Source organism: Melopsittacus undulatus, chromosome 11 (genome assembly GCF_012275295.1).
Source record: "Melopsittacus undulatus isolate bMelUnd1 chromosome 11, bMelUnd1.mat.Z, whole genome shotgun sequence".
NCBI lineage: Eukaryota > Metazoa > Chordata > Aves > Psittaciformes > Psittaculidae > Melopsittacus > Melopsittacus undulatus.
The window spans coordinates 1,663,757-1,679,313 of NC_047537.1; the positions used below are offsets into that span (position 1 = coordinate 1,663,757).

Sequence of the window (15,557 nt, forward strand, 5' to 3'; positions counted from 1 at the left end):
TTCTGTAGCTTTTACCTAAGTTAATCAGCTAACATACACCTGCGCCATCCGGTTTGACACGACTACCTGGGGGTCATGTAGGCTTGTAACTTTGGTTTGCACATGTTTACTTTTATTTGAAGTGTTACTTGAATCCGTATGTCTTCAGTGCAGAAGGCACTGCACCATCCTAGAGGTGAACTGAGCGTTATAGTGTAATTATTAAGCTCTGAGAATAATGGAAGTTATAAAGAGTTATGTACATAAGGGGAAAATAGGGTACGTAATAAAGTGCTGACTAGCTAGAGCAAAGTGAAGGTCTTCCATTGCGGTCTCTCCATTTTACTTTTCCCCTTCCAGTACTCCTTGACTAGGCTGCTGCAACGTTGTAAATTATGTTAGATAGTTTGCTGCTTGTAAATACTTAAAGGCTTTATGGTTTCTAAAGTGCTAAGTATTAAACACAGTCATGAGTGTAGCTTTTGTTACCATGCTTTTCATGCTTGTGCTTTATTTCTCACTGTTTGATATTATATACCATATTTATTTTATGAAACACTGAAATTTAATAAAAACCATTAACTGATTTCCTTTTTATTTCATGTGTACTTTTGTTGTTGTGACACCTCATCCCCTCAAAGAACTAATAACGCTTTAAAGATGTGCTGGTCTATGTTCACTTGTGCTTCACCTGTAAGTAGCTGTAATAACTTCATGACAAGAGCTTCATTCTTCTGACCCTGATTGCAGCTTGCAACAACTTGGCCAAAAGGCTTTCAGGCAATTGGAAAGTAATTTAACAGTCTCATTAAGGATTTATTTCATCAGTTCAGACTCTCGAATGTGGCTGGTGGGTTTCCTTTGATCTGTGGAGTCAGTGACAGAGGGTTGGAAGCATTAAGAGGATTTCCTTTGTTGGGCTCTTCAATATCAGCCTTGTGATTTGTAAAGACAAGTGCCTCTAGAATCTGGAAATGAGCTGGTTGTTGAAGCTTCCTAATGCATCCATCTGAGCTGCATAGAAGTGAAGTTTATATTCCCAAGGCTATAGACTTTTCTAGTGCAGGAATAATTCTCTGTGACTGTACAAGAATCTTTTCCAGTCACCTAATCCTTGTGTGTAGATTGAAGAAAGAATAAATCAGTGATCCCAGTGCTTTTTACTGTGTTTCATTCAGGCTGAGATCTCACTGCCCGTAGAAAGGACTGGAATAGAAGACATCATCCTGGATATCATTGTGCTAGATCAGGTCCTGATTTTTCCTGCTGCAGTGTGGCTTTGTTTAATGCTGGAAGCAATAGGATGTGACATCCATTTGGACAGGGAGAGGAGTTCATCTGTAGGCAGTGTATAGTCCGAGTGCTGAGCTGAGGATCATAGAGGTAGTAGAGGAGTAAGTCACTTTCTAAGAGACTAAATTCTCTGGAAAAGTAATAGTCTTGAGTTTTAATTATCAAAAAACATTCATCTCAAATACCTTGGCAAGATTATGGTCTATTAATTTAGTCTGGAAACAGGAAGAGAGAGAAAAATGGTTGTAATAAGGTAACATAGAATTTGTGGGTGAATGTGGGGAAACCTGTAGGGTAGCAGGGAGAAGAACTCCTCCCATAGCTTTTGTATGATCTAAATGCCAACCTCCGTGTGTTCACTGCCTGCTGTCAGCCCAGGGTAAACTGTGGTTGTAGGGCAGTGACACTGTCAATGACTGAAGATCACCCCATGCAAGAACAGGTGGGTGATCTGTGCACTGGCAGCTGCCATGGAAGAGAGGTGCCAGCATCTTACTGATGCCTCATCTTCTATAAATCCCTGCTTAGAAAATGACATTTTGCCTCCCCCCAGCACTTGAGCTTCGTGCAAACACCCTCCCAGGTGAAAGGCCTGCACAGTTACTGGTGCTGGGCTACATCTGGATGCCTTCTCTAGAGAAAGAGGAGTAACTCATATCCTGCATCTTTAACTGTGTTATTCACCAGGATTGATAGGAGCCAGGGTCCTTCCCCCTTAGCTGTGTGAAACAAGAACTGGCTTTTGCTGAAAAGCCTCTTCAGCTTCACAAAGGTTCTTGTGTTTGCTGGGAGTTTGGATAGGAAAAAGTGGGAGTTTGAGGTCCAGCTACAGCATCAGCTTTTCCTATGACTGTAGAATAGGATGTCTGAAAGCAAGTTATGATTTTTACTCCACTAAAGATGTGCCTAAGCCAGGTGTAAGCCTTCCATAGAGCTCGCTGCAAGTGGACCACAGTGTTCTCACTGTGTCTGCTCTGAGCTAGAGAATTAGTTCCTATATAGAGTAATATCTCTGTTTCTTACACATAATGAACACAAAAATGTACATCTTTAAAGTGCTCTTCAGTGTGATTTCTTTTTCCCAAACTCTTTGTGCATCATCTGTACATGTCGTGTATTTGCACGTGCTGTTTGCATCTGTAGTCAGTGTCTGTCACGTTTCCATCATGCTCTGAGGCCAGGGTTCAAGACTAATCTGAGTTGAAAACACTCTGCAAACCTCCATACAGTTCAACACAGGGCTGACAGAACATTGTGTGTGCAGGCAAAATAAGCTTAATGTCTCCCTGCTACACTGGTGAGTTAACAGCAGAGCAACTGGTGATCTCTTTGGGGTTTTCACTTGCTATGATCAGTGATTTGGGGCTGCAGTACAAAGTAAGGGAATCATAGAACCTTAAAGCTCCTCCAGTTCCAACCCCCTGCCATGGGCAGGGATACCTTCCACTGGAGCAGCTTGCTCCAAGCCCCATCCAAGTGCATCCTTGAGCACTTCCAGGGATGGGGTGTCCAATTCAACAGCTCTCAATCAGGGGTTTCCATTTAATCCAGCAGTGACAGGATTACTCAGGGAGATGCAGCCTCTGGGGTGGCTGAGGGACCAGTCACAGGTATGATTTCTGCAGTGGGTTTCGTGCTTCAGATGTGCTGTTACTGTAACACAATAGGGAGCAAATCAAACATTGTCTTTTGGGCATGACTGGAGGAAGAGATTTGAAAGCTGAGGTTGAAAAGGTCCGGAAGAGATGACCCCAAACATGGGCTCATACATGTCAGGCCTTTGGCACTCTAGAGCCACATGTTGCCGTGGGTTTTAAGACAAGGTTCACCCCAAGACCGAAACAAGACGCAGGCTCCATGGTTGCTGCATGCAGCTCTTTATTTGCATTGTCTTTACAGAAATGTGAAGCATCTTCACAGTCATTGTACAAAACCCTCTCCTGCAGTGCCTCCAGCAGAACGTGCCACAGGACCAGGGCTTTATCCCTGCATGAGCTGACCCGGAGAGATGAGAGGTCTCCCAGGGCACACAGAGATGTCATGTTCTGTACGGATTGAGGTAAAAAGGGTGAAACAGGAAATAAATATACTCTAACATTTGGTTTCATATTCAATTTTAATGCAGGATATATGGATTTAGTCCATATTTAGTGTAGGAAACCGTTAGTGGACACGTAACATGCGATGGAGCCGTTTGCTGCTACACTTGAAACTACTGCAGCAGCCTCATTTCTGCCTCCCCCCAGGGCCTGTCACATCCCCACAGTGGAGCACAGCCATTCCCTTCAGCAGATCCTGTTCTTCCAAGCTCATTGTCCCTGTGGGAAGTGCAGGGCAGGGGCTGACACCCTCCAAGACAGCAGAAACAGCTCCTCCTGATGCACCAGCATTCCCAGGCCCGGTACAAAAATAAAATACTTCTGTTTTTACATTAGTATTGGAGCTGAGTCTAAAGAATTAGAAAAACTAAGTGTTTGTTCTGACTTGCATTGACCACAGGCAAGTATCTACAGTATCAACATCCCAGAGGATGTCTGCTATAAATGTACACCATAGAAAGAACGTCTGCAAAACGCCCATGGTCTATACACGTAGCTTTCTGTTTAAATACAGCTATTTATACCTTGAACAAAACCAGAAGTGTTGTCAAAATATGGTTGTATTGAGGGCTGTTATTTAATAGTATCCCAAACCAGAGGGAGATTGAACTGCTTTTGGTGTGTGGGTTTCCTCTTAGGTTATTTCCTTGTAGTCAGGGTCTGTAAGGATTCAGAGTGCCCATGGCAAAGGAGGTGCCTAAAGCTGAGCTCCAGTGCGTGCAGCAGCTGGGGGGGCTCTGGAATGGGGACCACTCACCCAGCAGTGTGTGTGGCTGACCTGGATGCTCAGGGCTGGCTCATTTCAGGGCTGGGTTTAGCTGCAGAACACAGCACTTACGGAGTCCGTCCCAGCAGCAGCCAGTCAAATGGAGAGAGAATGATCATGGAATCAGCCTGGTCTGGGTTGGGAGGGACATTAAAGCTCATCCAGCTCCAACCCCTTCCACTGGAGCAGCTGCTCCAAGCCCCATCCAACCTGGCCTTGAACACTGCCAGGGATGGGGCTTACTAAAACCTGTGATGCTGTGAGCAGCTCAGCACACACAGGTAATCACAGCACCCACTCTGCTGGGGGGTTGGTGCTTGCTTGGTTGGGGTTTCCTAAACCCTCCATATCTGTTCCACCCTCCCTTGAAAGCAAAGGAGGGAATAGAAAATCAATGGCTGTGATCTGGATGATTAAATACACTAATAGGGGATGAGGCCTTTAATACAGACCAGGTGTGTGCTTTTGTCCTTCAACTTCATGCTCTTCTTCAGCCTAAAACAACTTCTTTATTTCAAATGATATATTTGGCATGCTGCGTTACAAATGGAAAGGAATCAAACATCATCTAGATTAAAACCCTCGATAACTGAAAACAACCCCAAAACAACCCCAAAACCCCCATCAGAGGCAGTGAGGTTTGTGCCCACACCAAAGTGAAGCAGAAGGGTCAGGCTGGGCTCATTGCTTTCACCTGCAATGCCTCTCCAAGGCCATGATCCATCACATCAGCTGATGGTCCCCAGTGCAGGTCACCCAAGGCCTCATGACCAACACATCAGGAACAAATGAAGAACTAAAGAGGATCCCCTCAAGCCCATCTCACAACTGCTTGAAACTGCAGCTTCAAACAGGTATTTGTGGTTTGCTTTTGGTTGGCTTTTGTAAACAGCTTTTATTGGGGGAACAGAAGTCAAACGTTCATGGCACTAAACCATTCAGCTGGCAGCAGGTCCGGGATGGCTGATGGGGTTTGATGGCAACGTTGTGCTTTACAGGCTTCTCATGGATATAAAGAAAGCACATTGGAGTTTTAACCTATGCAAGTAAAGGTCTAGAAAGGTAACGAGTGAGTTCTTCACTTGGCAGCCAAAGAAAACCTTTACAAGTGTGCAAAAATAGATGGGAACCGCATGGGCTGTCTCTGCTCTGGGGAGGTGTCTGCGGGGACAGTCGGAAGCGGTTGTCCAGCACAGGCAGTGCTCTGGGGTTGGTGTTGTTCTGTACATTCATGCACCTCTGCTGCAGACACATGTTGTTGCTGGGTTATCGAGTCGAGCAAGGATGGATGGAGCTGCAGCGGGCAGGGGGCGCAGGCAGAACCCGCTGCCTTATGGTGGCACTGGTCATGCCCCATGGGAAGGGGAGAGGGGACATCCAGATCCAGGCTGTGCAGCCGAGCGGGTGTCAGACCCCAAACTGGAAGGAGGGGAAGGGGCTGAGCTGGGACACTGACCCCATCAGTGCCTGTTCCCGGCCAGCCTGTCCCATCCCACCCCAGCACAGGGACCCCTGGGCAGCCCAGCTCCAACAGCAGCAGCAATGAGGGATGAGCTCAATGGGGAACACAGACCCACAGCCGGGGCTTGGGCTTAGAGCTGGGCACGTACGGCAAGAGGCATTGCCATAGGGATGGCGATTGGCTTTCAGTCACCTGGTTTTGGTGGGGTTTGGTTTGTGAGAGGCTAAGGTGCACTGGAGGCAGTGCAGCCCTGCCATGGCACCCGAAGGAGCTGCATGGCCATGTCCCGTCCTGTTCCAGCCATCCCACAGCAGCCAGCACATCCTCCTCTGCCTCCCGGCACAGCTCCAAGTGCTCCTCACATCGATGCCGTAACAGAAAACCAACAGAGGGTGAAGAACATGAGTTAGGTGAAAGAGAAGTTTGGGTACCCCAAGGGATCCCCGGTGACAGAGGAAGGTTTTGGTGCAGTTTTGCTCTTGTATTGACAAACCCCATCAAATGCAAACAACCTGCATCATTGGGGGGTAACGTTGAACACAGTCCTCCTGCTCTCACAGGGTCATTCACCATCGGCTCTCAGCCACGTCCCACCAGCACCAGCGAAGACTTTCTCACTAGTTGCGGTATTGGTATAAAAGGTTAAAAGCCACGGGGTGCCTGTGGGTGTCCGTCTGTCCGTCTGTCCGTCCGGGGGCACCCCTTGCACAGCACAGGGGCTGGGCATCACCGTCCCGGGGGCACCCATGGGCAGCAGCAGCAGCGGCCGCCTTCCCCTCGGCCGCCATCCTCATCCTCACCCTGTCCCGGGCAGGGGCCGCTCAGAGCTGGGTCTCGTCGCGTGTTTCGGGGTTGCAGGGCCCCACTTTGTTGCTGTAGCTGCTCTTGCGGCTGTGGCCGTCGTTGGCCACGTGGGCCAGGGGGTCGGAGCGGATCAGGTACCTGTGGGGCACAGCTTGGTTACACCAATGGGAACCCCCCCACTTCACCCACAGCACCAGGGAGCTGTGCAGACACTAAACTGGGAAAGGTGGGGATGTTCCATGGGGCTGGGCTCAACAATGGAGAGTTATTTGTCCTTCTGCTGCACAGCAGTGAAAGCCAAGGGAAAACCTTCACACCAAGAGTCAGAACTGTGATGAGTAAAGCTGGGCTGGTTTGGGCACTGCTTGGGAACATATGGAACAGGGACAGCCTGGAAAGGAGGCAAAACCCCACTGGTCTTGGGATGAGAGCAATGCAATGGGGGCAGGCAGTGCTGGGGCAGGTCTGGGGGCAAAGGGAGAGGCTAAGAGGGGATGGGGGCAACACCTACACGATGTCATTGAGCTCCAGCCGCGTGTCCGGAGGGGGATTGATGAGGACGTAGGACAACGTGTTCTGGTGGTCGTTCATCTCATCTGCGAGACAAGGGGAAGGGGCTGGTGAGGGATGCCCTGACGGACACCCCATGGCCTCGGTCCCACAGCCCCACTGCAGCATCCCCGAGCACCCGGCTCTGAGGGACCGCAGCTCATTCCCAACACACGGCATTGCCACAGGAGGAGCACCGAGAACACTGCTGCCACCTCCCTCTGTGCCTCCCCAACCCCCCAACCCCAGCTGCAAGGCTGGCAGATGGAACTCTTCAAAGTCCCTGTTTTCCCCCATAAAAAAGTAAGTTTTCTTACCTTGGTTTAGTGCAAGAAAGGGAACAGGTTAGTCTTGCCACGTTAGGTCTAGCACAACGAGTCCAACCACTGGCTCAGGGCTGCCAAACCCCCCCCCCCGGGACCACTCTGCCCACTTCTCCCCTTCTTGCATTACTTAATCCAGCATCATCCAGCAACAGGCTTAATTCCATCACTGCTTCTTTCTCCTGCCCAAGGGAAACCACCTCCGTGGAGTTCCAGAGCCATCGATGCCATTCAGGGATGGCTCTAAACTACAGTGACCACCCGGGGAAGGGATCAGGGCCACCCATGGGTGCTGCAGGGCCAAAGGGGTGGCCCCAGGGCCATGGGGGGGGCCGTGCTTTCCAGAATAGCTGAGAACAAGATCATAGGTGAAATGAATGGGGGTGCAAGGCTGCGGGCGGCTGGGGAGGGGGAGCTGCGACAAGTAACACCATTTACAGGTGGATATGGATGGACAGGATGGAGAGGGGATGGACAGACGGACGCCAGGGGCAGCATGAGCAGCAGGGGGGACACCAGCTCACTGCAAGGCTGTCACTGGGACACTCTTGGGCTGTCAGAAGGGTCCCTCTTGAGCAGCACCAGTGCACGTCCGATGGTTGGTGGTCTCAGACAACTGGAGCTCGGTTTGATGGCAGCAGGAGCAGGAAAGGGACACTGGGAGAAGTGCTGCTCCCACCACCACATCCCTGCTCTCCCCCTGCCCACCACACAGCAGGACACAGATGAGTCTCCAGCCATAACAGCACCTATGGGTGCATGACCACCCCCAGCACAAGGCAGGGGCCAAGGCAGCTGCTCTTCAGCCTCAGCACTGGGGTGGAACCTCTGGAATGGAGCTTGTCTATAGCTGTGCAATGAGCTCAAGCCATAGCAGCCATGAGGCCTGGCACCCTGCACAGGGACCCAAGCAGGCCCCCACATGCATTTGGCCAGTGCATGTCCAGATGTGTCCCAGGGCATCCCTGCAGCTGGACCGCACACCACAGAGTTTGCAGGGGGACATGGGACCCTTGTTCTGCTGCTCAGACACCTCCCAGCATCTCTGAGCCCACAGAAGGTGCCTAATGGTGGATGGGACCATAGGAGGGAGATGCTGGTCCAGCCCTGGGTACCAGCGGGTCCCTCGAGCCTTGTCCATCCCAGTGCTCATCCTTACAGCGAGGTGGGGACAGGGGGTGGCAATGCTGGGGTGCGGGTGGCACACACAGACCCTGGGACCCGGCAGGACACAGGGGTTTGACATGAGGAGGGAGGTGGGAAGGGCCCTGGCTCACGGCAGGTTTCCCTGCTCCATGGAAGCACCTTCTCCTGATCCCATGCAGCCATGGGCACTGCTGAACCCACCAAGTATATTGCCATGTGCTCCCCTGCGGCACAGCAGTGGGGCTCAGACCAGCAATCACTGGGTTTACTGGGGGGGAGTCAGCGCTGAGCTCCAGCTCTGGCACCGGAAGCGATGCCACAACATGGGGTGTTCGCCCATGGGGGCTTCTGGTTTGGGGTGAATTGATGCTGCTGGACCCTCTGTGGTGCTCACTCTTCTGCAGGATGGGGAGATGCCAGCGGGGTCCGAGCTCTGCCGAGCACCCACCACCCTGCTGGCAATATACTGTGCTGGCGTGGGGCTTCCATGAGCCCCGGCTGGGGCTGCTGCTCTGATGAAGGACAGCTCATAGGAAAATGCCAACTTTTCACCTTAAGCACAGGTTTAGTGAAGCCTAAAACACAGCAAGAATGGGCTATTGCTAACCTCTAGCTGCTGCAGTAAAATGAGGCCTTTCCGGGGCACTTTACACCACTTTAAGTGCCTTTACACTGTGTAAAGGTGTACATGATGCAACAAGGCTGCAGGCACCAATGGGGTGCTTGGGGTGGCTGCAGCATGGGCAGTGCTTGTGGGAGCTGCTGCCTGGGTTAGAAACCAGGGTCTGCTCAAGCTAAAGAACACAAGGTAAGGACTGTGAAGGGCTTTCCAAATGCTGCCTGGACCCTGAGCTGTGCCTGACCCATGTGGGGCAAGAGGAGAAGGGGCTGGTGCAGCATCTCCAGCATCTCATCACATCCCACAGCAGCAGCTCCGCTGTGCTCAGTCCCGTCCCCCTCCCCATCCCCTCCTCAACCTGCCCCTGGCTTTACAGACCAAAACCAACTTGCAGAGCGATGGAGGGAGGGTTTCATTTACTGACAGCCCAGGGCTGTGATTTCCCTGTAAGAACTCAGCTAGGAAAGAGTCCCTGAGGCTTTTATCTCCACGGCTTTGTGGGTCCCTGTTCGCTCCTCTGTTCGGCCTTTGGTTTCCCAAACCAAACCAATCAGTGCTTGAAAGACTCGGGAATCTAAGGTGAAAACCGGCAGGGGTGTGTGGTTTGGGCTTAGCTGGCATGATCTTGTTGTACGCTGCACGCCGTGAGTCACGCGGGACTCCCAGGGAAAGGGAATTACCTTGCAAATATCCCAGGTTTACCCGATTCATCACATCACTGGCTGTTAAATTTGCTACATCCTCTACAGAACATACAGGGAAAGGCACAGACATAAACAGAGAGAGAGAGAGAGGTCAGCAAGCCATGGTTCGGCAATATCAGAGACGAGCTCCTGCACTGCAGCAATCAAATGAGCAAAAGAAAACGGAAAGGAGCAGAAGGCAGAGCAACGGGTTCGTCTGTAAACGCCATGGGTGTCCAGACACTGACGGTGACACACGGTGACAACGCACATCCCAGCGCAGCCGGCCGCAGACGAGCCGTGCCGCAGGGGTTATGGAGATGCTGGTCCCCCCTGCTGTGCCCAGTGCCCTCCCATCCCGACGGGAGACGGGTCCTGTGTTCCTCCCCACACCCCCTCCGCTGCCTCCTCGACTGCTGGAGCTTCCCTGGGGTGCTCCAACCTAAACACGGCAGAAGGATGCAGCTTCAGGGAGCATCCCTGCCGGGCTGGGGCAGGCGGCCCCTGCGATCCTCAATGGGAGTCATTCAGGCAGAGAAGCTGCCTCTGCCTTCACCTCTGCCTGTGTTTGGTGCACAGGCTCTGGCTTCAGGCGCATGGGCTTCCAGCTCTCCCTGTCCCCCAGCTTCCCACACTGTGTGAAACAGCTCCCTTAAGGCGGTGAATGGCATCAGCCATGCTCCAGGCTCTGCAACAGAGCTGCAGGGAGCTGGAAGTTCCATAGGAAAAGCAGCAGAAGCTTCTGGGACTCATCATGTAGGAACCAAAGAGAGGAGGGACATAAACCACTGCCAGCCCTTGCCTGGAGCACCCTGAGCTTCTCTGCCCTGCTGCAAGGCAGCTCTCCAGCCTTGCTCCCTATGGGGCTGGCCAATGCCTGTGGCCATATGCCCTCCACTCCAAACCCCCTTGTGCTGTGTTTTCTTTACGTTTCTCCCCTTTCATGTACCTCAGGGGCTGTGAGGGAGAATCCAGAACGGAGAGAGGAAGAACAACCCCCCCAACACACACACAACCCCCCTGATACAGCTCCCATCCCGGCCAGGGCATGGTGCCAGCCTGCAAGCGAGCAGGGACAGACGGACAGGCCTGGAGAATGGAGCAAACAGGCGCAGCACAGGATGGCTTAAAGGCAAGAAAGGAAAAACCAAAGCAAAACCAAACCAAGGAAGCTGCAGGCTACAGAGTGGTGTAAACCGGGGCAGGGGGGATCATCGGGGGGGACACAGACAATGCAGCTGCACGGAGGGACCCTGGGGGCTGCGGGTGCCCCGGGGCCATGCAGGCTCGTCGCAGCCAGACACCACAATGAAGCAAACCACTCATCCCTGCAGCTACCGAAAGGTTTTCCATGGAGTTTTAGGAAGGATTCAAGTCTACAACAAAGGGGATCTGTGCCAGCGGATGGGGCTTCACTTCTCCCTGCTGCGTTTAGGGGTTAGGGTTAGGGTTAAGGCTGCGCGGTGGCACCTGGTCCCACTGCAGGCACAGGGGCCAGAGTCACTCTGCCACTGCAAACTCCTGCCTGGACCCATCCCAGAGCCCCCCATGGGGGTGGCAGCGAGGGGGGCTCTGCGCTGCGGGACCCCAGCCTTGAGCAGAAGCACAAGCAAGCTGGGGAATGAGGCACTGCTTGAGCCAAGCCCGGCAGCACCTGCGGGGTTAGGCTGGAGGATCAGGCTTGGCACGGGGTTAGGTTTGGGGGTTAGGCTTGGTTTAGGCTCGGTACGGGGTTGGGTTCAGCTTAGGGTTAGGCTCAGCTCGGGGTTAGGCTCAGCCCAGGGTTACCTGAGGAGCCCAGGAGAGGGACGCAGCCCGCACGGCACTTACCGTACCCAGTCGTGGGCAAGCCCAGGTGCTTCATGCGGTTTTTGACCAGCTCGGAGAGCTCCTGGCGCTCGGAGCGCCGGTAGAGGCTGATGCGCTGCTGGCTGATCCACTCGGCCGTCTTACTGGAGTGCTTGTTGCCCTTCCTGCTCAGCCGCCGGGCCCATTGCATGCTCTTGCGCCGCAGCAGCGGGTGCTCCGACTGGTCACTGGAGCACGAGTTCCTGTGGTGCCCGGTCTTGATGCCCCAGTGCTCCTTGACGTCCTTTGTGTCCTCGCAGTCCTCCACATTGATTGAGATCTGTGACTGGAAGCCCAGCAGGTCACGGAGGGCAAGGGGGGAGGTAGGAGGAGCCCATCCTGCCTCTGATGGGGTGGGTGTCTCCCTTAGGATGGGATCCTCCCTCTGACACACACGCACTCTCCCAGCGCATCATCTCTGTGCCGTTAGAGCAGGCATCAGATCTGGGATAAGTGGAGTCTAACAGGCTCCTGGTATCCTTTACACCATTATAGCTGCCCTTGCCTTCCTCCACCTTACAGGCTGCTGCATCTCCAATACAGCAATCCCACTGGAGAGCAGGAATGTATTAATAAAGTGGTTTAAAGCATCTCCAAGGAAGAGGTGGATGGCATTTAATTAAATGTCAACTTTTGGCTCCCTGTAGCTACTTCCCACAAAGCTGAAAACTGGAAGGATTTACAACAGAGCCTGGCTCACCCCCCTGCTCCTTGTCCCAGTTAATTCCACTTTGGAGCATCAAGGCCTTTGGCATTCCCGGACTGCTGATGCTCAGCCGGCATCATGGGGACAGGCAGTGTGGTGGCTCTCAGCAGCCAGAGAGCTGCTGGCACAAGCCAGACCATTGCTTGCCCACAGACCAGCCTCCAGGTTGGGGGGGGACAAGGAGGCAGTGCTGGCAGCCAGGATAATGCCCAATGCCAGCCAAGCACCCGGACGCAGACGGCACTCACCTGCGCTCTGATGTCGTGGGGCTGCAGCAGGGAAAAGGAAGGAAAACCAAAGTGAGCCCAGCAAAGGGGCAGCCCCACTGTGCCACATCCCCCCTGCTCCCCATGGACTCAGTGCCATGCAGCATGGCAGAGCTGTGCTGAGGAAACCCCCCTGTCCACCCGCAGCCAGGCTGCTGCCTGGAGAACTGGCACTCACATGGACCAGTTTATCCGGTTGGGAACCAGGACACCACCACCACCATGCACACACAGAGCCACTCACAAAACAAAGGCAGAGCTTCCCCTCCCCTCATTCCTCCCCACTGATGCTGCACCCAGGTCCAAGGGTGCAATGGACCCGGCCAGCCTCATGGACCACATCTCTGCTGTGTGGTGATGGGACCACCAGCATCCCCTTCCAGGCACACATCACTGCCATGCCCCTACCTCAGAGGTGGCAAACATGTGTGACTCCGTCCTGTAAATCCCAATTGGAATCTCAGCACTGGAGGAGCAGAGCTTCTGGAAGAGGCGGCCGTAGGTCCGGATCCACAGATCATCTTCAGTGATCTTCATCTGTGCAACAGAGGACAAACATCAACCATCAGTGCCATGCAAAGCCACCTGAGGAGCAGCTTGCGGTTGCTCCTGAGCTTACCCCACCTCATCCCTCTCAGTCCCAAAAGTGAAGATCCACAGAAAGACCAGGGGCAGTTTCCAGCCTTCAAAACAGGGTCTTTGGCCCTTGGCAGCTCTTGGGCTTTTGTACCTTTGGTAGCACTGATGTTCCCCACCCACAGTGCAAGGGGAGCAGTGACCTGGCAATGTTGCCTACCCCCATCTTCCAGGGTGGAAGATGGGAACCCTCCATCCCCATGCACAGGCTGACAGATCCCACCAGATCCATGACAACTTGACCTGATGGCTTCAACCCTGAGGACTCGGCACGTACCGCACAGAGGTAGCCGGATCCCGGCGTGGTGTCGAGGCCCAGCAGCAGCCGGGTGATGGTGATCATGTAGTCCTTCACAAACGACTACAGGGAGACATTGGGCAGGAACCCAGAGAAAAGGATTGCTCAGTTATGGATGGGGGGATGCAAAGGGGTGGCCACAGCTGTAGGGTGCAGTACACGGAGCCCGCTGTGTTCATACCTGGTAGAGCAGCGTGTCCAGCATGCTGATGCTGAAGACCCTCCCGGCTGCAAAGGGCAACCGGAACATGAAGGCCAGGTTGGAGCCATTCTCTCGCTCTTTCTGGAGGAGGAATGGGAGACGTGAGCACCCACAGGGGCTTGTTCACATCCTCCAGGGCATTTAGTGATGGGTTGGGGTTTACTGACATAGACTGAATGCCCCAGTGTGTGGCTCAGGGGGTTTTCCCCCTTGTTGGAAGATCTGCCTAAGCAAAGTGACTTCACTGCCTCCCCTTACTGCAGTCACAGCATTAAACCTGATGCAGAGGCCCAGCACAGCAGCAGTACAAACCCCCAGCACTGAATAAACACATAAATACATAGAAGGAGGTAACGAGCCCAAAGATCAACTGCTCACTCATTGTCTGCAGGTTATCTCAGGTAGATGCCCTCTGCCTATAGCAGCTGCAGCATGCAGAAGAGTACAGCACTTTGAGGAACTATAGTCACTCCCAGCATTGACTTCCCAGGCCCAATGTGCAGGGGAAGACTTCTCTTACCTTCTCTAGCTTGGAAAGGGCAAGAGAGTAACTGTCCTTTGCTCTGAACTGCATGAACCTCATGTTGGAGGGGTGGGTCAGCTCTGTGATAATGCTGAGGCTGGGGAAGAGCCTGCAATGGAAAGAGACCTGTTTTCCTGCAGCTTACTCAGAAGTGAGAGCATTCCATGTATTTAAAGCCTGTGGAAGACCAAAACCATCCCTGTACCTGTCTGAGGTCAGAAAGAGATGATCAGATGCTGCTTCCCAGAGCAAGTCCAACCACAGGTGAGTCCCACTGCCCACAGCCACCACCCCAGCCACCAGCACCCTCCCAGTCTTGCCTGCAGCAGAGGTCAGTGGCCACGCAGGAGCCAGGGCAGTGCTCCCCTCACCTGAACATGGTCTGGACATTGACAATGGTCTTCGCGTCTGCCATGTAGTCCTCCTCAGCGCTCATCGTGCTCTCCTTGTCCACAACCACCAGGTTGTCGGCGTAGATGATGCCGCACTGCAGCAAGCTGTCCAGGCTGGGCAGTTCCCAAAGAGAAGAGCGCAGGGTCAGCCCTTGGAAAGGACACAGGGAAGCAGCACACTGCGACGTGCAGTGCTATGGCAAGCCCAGCCTGCTCCCAACCACCAGCTCTCCGCTTGCTCCCATCTACCAAGGGGGTTTGACAACCCAGGAAGCCAAGGGTGGGCTCAGCCCTATGGTATCAGCCCTGGGGCTTCTCATGGGATGACCCAGAAGTCTGGGTTGGGGTAAATTCAACACATTTAGGCAGTGCCATAAGTAACAAGAGGTAAATGGAAACACTTACTTGTCGATCGTGCCCTCCATGTAGTAAACCATGGGGAAACAACAGATGGCTTCCAGGAAGTGGTGCTCAGGCCTGGAGGAAGAGCAACAGAGAGCAAGGTGCTTCATCAAGTCCATGGGGTAAAGACAGACCCAAAAGCCCACACAGGAGTTCCCAGGGCCAACATAAGCCAAGATACCCAACAGTGGCCCTGCCATTCCCCCACGCATCCATCCCCACAGGGTGAGATGCTCATGAAGTCACAGGGGAGGGCTCAGTGCGATGGAAAACACCCATGGAAAAGTACTTGCTTGTTGTCCAGCAGCAACACAATTGGGTTCAGCTCTTTGCGGGACCGATAGTACGCACGCAGGGGGACAATGAAGTTATAGAGCCCGTTCCCAGCCGTCTCTGCCGAAACGATAATCAGTTTGTTCTTAAACCCGTAGGCTTTGGCATCTTCAAAGCTGTTGTGCTTGCAGCCCTGTGCGGTGGAAGGCAGCGCAGGGGCTCGGTGTGAGGCTCTCACCCCCCCAGCACGCACAGAGCCGTCCCATCCCGGGGGCTGCAGCCCCATTG

General features: G+C 53.3%; 1 protein-coding gene across 1 annotated transcript in view; it reads right to left on the minus strand.

Moving 5' to 3' along the window:
• Positions 1-5,006: 5,006 nt before the first annotated feature.
• The window catches only part of KCNT1 (potassium sodium-activated channel subfamily T member 1), a 75,349-nt gene continuing 64,798 nt past the window's right edge, over positions 5,007-15,557 (minus strand). The window contains exons 21-31 of the mRNA XM_034067717.1: positions 15,290-15,462; positions 15,000-15,071; positions 14,574-14,708; positions 14,200-14,311; positions 13,659-13,760; positions 13,457-13,540; positions 12,952-13,080; positions 12,526-12,546; positions 11,554-11,857; positions 6,915-6,999; positions 5,007-6,541 (exon numbers count right to left, since the gene is read on the minus strand). Coding sequence (XP_033923608.1) covers positions 6,421-6,541; positions 6,915-6,999; positions 11,554-11,857; positions 12,526-12,546; positions 12,952-13,080; positions 13,457-13,540; positions 13,659-13,760; positions 14,200-14,311; positions 14,574-14,708; positions 15,000-15,071; positions 15,290-15,462 — 1,338 coding nt within the window. The 3' untranslated portion in view covers positions 5,007-6,420. The remainder of the gene's footprint in view (positions 6,542-6,914; positions 7,000-11,553; positions 11,858-12,525; positions 12,547-12,951; positions 13,081-13,456; positions 13,541-13,658; positions 13,761-14,199; positions 14,312-14,573; positions 14,709-14,999; positions 15,072-15,289; positions 15,463-15,557) is intronic.